General features: G+C 48.4%; 1 protein-coding gene across 1 annotated transcript in view; it reads right to left on the bottom strand.

Moving 5' to 3' along the window:
- Positions 1-3,197, bottom strand: part of LOC145655622 (kelch domain-containing protein 8B-like) — a 5,437-nt gene extending 2,240 nt beyond the window's left edge. Inside the window, exon 1 of the mRNA XM_081709115.1 lies at positions 3,012-3,197. Within this exon, the coding sequence (XP_081565241.1) occupies positions 3,012-3,150 (139 nt within the window). The 5' untranslated portion in view covers positions 3,151-3,197. The remainder of the gene's footprint in view (positions 1-3,011) is intronic.
- Between the last annotated feature and the right edge of the window lie 2,308 nt (positions 3,198-5,505).

Below are 5,505 nucleotides of genomic sequence, written 5' to 3' on the forward strand. Positions count from 1 at the left end.
AGACACTTAGGACTGAGCACATCTGCATCTGCCTCTGGGCTCTGAGGACAGACGGCCAGAGAAAAGCAGGTTGTATGCACAGTCGAGTTGGCACAGTCGAGTTGGACACACACACACACGCACACACACACACACACACTCACACACACATGCATGTACACATGCATACATACACACAGACAAGCATATGCACGTGCACACACTCTCAGATGCAATTGCACACACACACATGCACGCATCCACACTTGCGCACACAGACATGCACACTTACACACACATACAAATATGCGTCCTCACATACTTGCACAAACGTGCACATGGGGACACACAGACACACACGCGCACGCACTCTGCCCAAACTGTCAAACTCGTCAGCGAGTACATCAGAATCAAAATCACACTGAATGCTTGAATATGATACAGAATGCAGCTGGCGTTACATTGTATGCTAATGCGGCCATTCATTAGCTAATGATGTCTGCCGGCAAAACATTTGCTGCCTGGCTCCCAACCCAGGGACCAGTCCCCACCGTCGCACACGAACGTGAGCGGCGTTCCGTCTTTAACTCGGCTACTGCTGAACCTCCACACGCTTGAGCGTAGCCACTCCATCATGGCACCAAGACACAAATGAGCAGAACAGAAATTACCGGCAATGGCGCAGATGGGAAACAAACAAGAACATTTGCAAAAAGCTTCATCATTAAAAAGGCCCAGTCGCCGGCCCGCTCGCCCGCTGCAGACAGACCGCAGGGCGCTGCCCCCAGACGCTATTTTAGATGTCTGAGTCTGGGCTGTGCAGGTAGGGCGGGGGTATTGCCTGGGCGATGTGATACTGGGCATGTGCAGGGCCGGGGGGGGGGGGGGGGGGGGTCATGTGCCAAGTCACACCACCACAAATAGAACAGCCCAGATCCCTTCATCCCTCATGTAGTTTTTAATATTATTCCACTGCTGCTGTGTCTGACTCCCCTCCACACTGCCGGGCCTGGCGTAGTCCCAGGGGCAGCGGCTGACCTACCCATTCACCCGAGATCCCCCGCGCACCTAACCAATTGCTGTCCGACTTCCATTTTGCCTCGTTAATGAACAGTCGAGCCCCGAATCGAGGGGGCAGGGGCGAGCGATGAGGTTAAGAAAGATTTACCACCTGGGCCAAATTCAGTATGAACGATCCTCTGTGATGTTGGGCCATTCTCTGCAAGTTTAATCAGACATAAAAAAGGAAAGTGTCCCAGGTGTCAGGAGGGGAGCAATAAAATCACTCCATTCCTCTTGCTCCCGAGAGGCTTTTCTCCTCTTCCGCACCCCTTCACCCACGCTGCATTGAGCTGAAGGCTGGTGTGGGTGCGAAAGGTCCAATCACATCGCTCACCTCAGACCACAGCAGGAAGAGTGTATCTGGGTTTGATGGACAAAGTTAGAAAGAGTTAAACTGGTGTATTGGTTTATTTTTATGAGTGTGTGTGTGTGTGTGTGAGTGTGTGTGTGTGTGTGCGTGCGTGTGGTCTCTGTAACCTCTCCTCTACAGCGTAATGGTATGAAGTGCGGTGGGGAAAAAAGCCCACACACTGATAACTTCACATCCACTGACTCACATCTCTCCTTTACACACATAAACACTCACAGAGCCAGAGAGCAGCAATTAACTTCAACGAGGGGGCACGAGTCATCTAATGGACATATTGTGTATAGGGGAAGTCCTGAAGCACCGGCTGCCATTTTGGCTCTATTAGACTTGCATGGTTACTGGGAGCAGTCTTTGCACTAGGCAAAAGCAGGCAGTCGGTGGTCCCAATGAGCCAAATACAAATGAGATTCATCTGTTGATGTTAAAAACCGTTCTTAATAAATATATTCTTAAATATATTTTAAAAATGCATGTTACCTGCAATTATGTTTAGTTATCTTATTGATGCACCACCCCCGATCATGGCTGTAATGGTCTGTTCCATGTTTTTACATAATGGTGCCACGGTGTGAAAGCAGACTGGTGCAATCAAGCAAATGAGCAGCAGCTTCAGTGCGGCTAGGGTGTGTTGAGAGGGACAAATAAGAAACAAGGTTATCTGAATGGAGCAGAGAAATGCAAATAAGAGAAAAGGAGAAAAATTGTCACTGCACTCCCAAAAGAGATTAGCTTTTCATTTGGAATCGAGCTCTGCTACACAGACTCAGCAGACTGTACATAACGCGAGCGCTAATGCTCGTATAGATTAGAGATGAGCGTTCCTGATCTTTACTGCGAGGTGCCAGCTCTTTCGGATTACAAATCGATATGTTTCACATCAGGCTCCGGCTGAACCGGGGGAGACACGGAGCCTAAGTATTCCGCTTAAAACAACAATAGCAACACAAGCACTCCCTCCCGTCGTGAACCTCACAGAGCCGGCTCAAAGAACGACACGTGACTGGTACAGACAGCCCTGACGCTCAGTACACTGTACTACGGCAGGCTGGACCAATGTGCATGAAAGATGAGGGAAACCCAATATAAATGCTGGTGGGGGGGGGGGTCACTCCTGTCTTTCGCCTATGGCTCCAAAATCGTTAAATCCGCCCATGGTGGCTTCTCACGACAGGACAGGCATCCTGGAGACTGCAGCTGACAATCAGACTTGGCATGGTTTGAACAATTACCAGGTGTTATTATCCTGTCTGCCACGCCGCCCGAATATTGTGACACTGTCGAACATGGAAATCAGACACATTGTAATTATTCACTGCACTGGAATAGGCCTCTCTATCTTCACACATGCATACACTTTCTCTCTTTCTCTCACACACACACACGCACACACACACACAGTTATGTTTTATATATATATATATGTAGTTAACGGGCCTACAGGACAGCACAGTGGGGAACGTGATCAGACACTGTGTGGGCGGACCGTTCTCTCCCAGCCGTAGTGACAAGCTCGTTATGCAGCTTATTTTGCAACTGACGGGGCCTGAAGGCCTCGCCTGGTGATCTGACTGGCTGGGAGGCAGAGGGTGGGCGGCCTCACCAAGCACGTAGATCTTGTTGCCACGCAGGAAGGAGGCGGCTCCGTAGCGAGGCGTGGGCATGGAGGCCAGGGACAGCCACTGGTTCTTTACTGGCTCGTAGACCCTCACGAGAGCCTGAGGGCTGGTGTCGGCTCCCATTCCACCCAGCGCGTACACCTTACCGTCTGAGAGAGAGAGAGAGAGAGAGAGAGAGAGAGAGAGAGAGAGAGAGAAAGCGGGCAGAAAGACAAACACAAAATAATTAGCTTTGCTATATTCCCCTGAATGTTGCCTTTCTCCTGTTGACAAACAAATAAAGAAAGGAAGAGTGAGAGGATATGAGTCACTGTGTACATCACAACGCCACCGTACTGCTCTCTGTCTTCCTCTCTTTTGAGGGGGAGATATGAGGTCTCCGGAGACCTTTTCTCTTTCCGGAGCGCCGGCTATTTCGGTCTCTGCTTAAATTCCACACTAAAACCCTACACTCAGGACTAGCTCTTCTTTGCTGTGGGAGATCAATCTTGAAATATGATATTTTACTGATGAGTAACTCCTGGAATGATGCTCAGTGCTTCCCTTACCAATTCTCTGTGAGCGATGCGAATATCCCGGAAAGAAAGAAGAATCGATCCTGAAAACGTCCTGGCTGAAATATTAGAGGAGTCGATGTCACTTAAGCCTGTCTTTGTGCAAGTTGTGAAGGTGAAAGTCTATTACAGTAGTGACATCAGAATATGAATGAGGGAAGAGAGAGAGAGAGAGAGAGAGAGTGAGAGAGAGAGAGAGAGAGAGAGAGAGAGAGAGAGAAAGTGCCACCTCAGCACAGGCCTAGAGAGCAGCTTCCCTGCAGCAACTCTGCAATGTGTGTGTGCACGTGTCTGTTTGTGTGTGTGTGTGTAGTTTGTGTGTGTTTGTCTGTGTGTGCATGTGTATGAGTGTGTGTCTGTGTGGTGGTGAGGGTAGTTCAGGTGGGGGGGGATGATGACTACTGACAAACGAGCTATCCAAGCTGTTCCTGCATGTACTCTGAGTCGGACAAACAGAAGTAGCAGCAGGACCTGAAGGAGAGCACTGGGCTGCACTTCTGAGCTAGCACATCTACTGCAAAACTACTGCATTTCTATCCATTTTAACTCACTCACTCTCTCTCTCTCTCTCTCTCTCTCTCTCTCTCACACACACACACACACACACACACACACACACAGAGGAACAGCATTGGATGCTGCTGACTCAGGCGTCTGCTTGGCGCTGGGACAGCCGCCTGCAATCCCAGCTCGCTGCCACCCAAGGGAAAGACATTGGGGGTGTAGTCGACAGGCAGCTCTGTCCCCAATGCCCGACTGTCAGACTTGGCGGGCTGCCCCGCTGCCCAGGCGCACGTTCCGCGCTGCCCTCTCACCCCATGTACCCTCCAGTGGCATTCACACACACCAAAAAGCGAACACCCTAATTAGGGCCCAGCCGAGTTACTGGTTTACTAATTTTCAGTATACCGACAGATATGTTATATATTAACATTTAATGCCCTATTAACATTTAATGCTGGATTTTTATATCACTGTTAGCATTTAAACTGACTCAGGAGAGTGGCAAAACAGACCATACATTATTGTGTAATTCATGAAGGAAGGGCTCTATTATTTAATGATTGTTTATTTTAAAAGAGAGGGAGAGAGAGAGAGAGAGAGAGATGGTAGAGAGGGAGGGAGTGAGAGAGCAACACATTACTATATTATCATTACAATGACGTGTGTGTGTGTGTGTGTGTGTGTGTGTGTGGGTGTGTGGGTGTGTGTTTAGGTGTGTGTGCCCGCACATTTGTGTAAAAACCTCCTGAGCACACATCAAAGAATGAAACTTTATTAGTCTGCCCTTTATGTGCTGAAAAGAGAAATCAAAGTTAATGCATAACAATTCTTAGAAATAGAGATGACCTTGGCTTTTCAATCCTCTGACTTCAAAAGGTGACTTTTTTCCAAACGCTTTCAAGGCCTGACCCCTTTATAAAACAACGTGACAGCCATTTATAAATTCAAACATCAAACAGCTGTTAACAAAATATGACCGTTAAAACCTAAACATCAGTGTCCTCTAATCCAAACCACCCGCGTGTGGTCAAACTGGTCACAGAATCATCACATAGCTTTCACGTCCAACTTGTTGACTGTGTAGACCTGACGAAGGTGAAAATTAGTCCATATCAATACGACAGCAGCTATAGGTCATGCGTGCAGAATAATCAGAGTTAATACAATACTATGACGCGTGGGTGGGGCTGACATCAGAATATATCTGCTGGGGGTGGCGGCAAAGTAAGCACAAGCATTACCTGATTGGATGGGGGGCCGGTTTAACATAAGGATCAATCCCATAGTTCCCCTGGGAGGGATTAACTTTAGGCTTCACGCAGTGTGCATTTATTTATGATGGGAGTGGCTGTGTAGGTCCCTTTATGATGAAAGCTGGTGAATACTGAGCACATGGGCAGGTCAGCGAGGTGAGGGACTG

Source organism: Electrophorus electricus, unplaced genomic scaffold, assembly GCF_041902795.1.
Source record: "Electrophorus electricus isolate QZ-2024a unplaced genomic scaffold, ASM4190279v1 Scaffold294, whole genome shotgun sequence".
NCBI classification, from domain to species: domain Eukaryota; kingdom Metazoa; phylum Chordata; class Actinopteri; order Gymnotiformes; family Gymnotidae; genus Electrophorus; species Electrophorus electricus.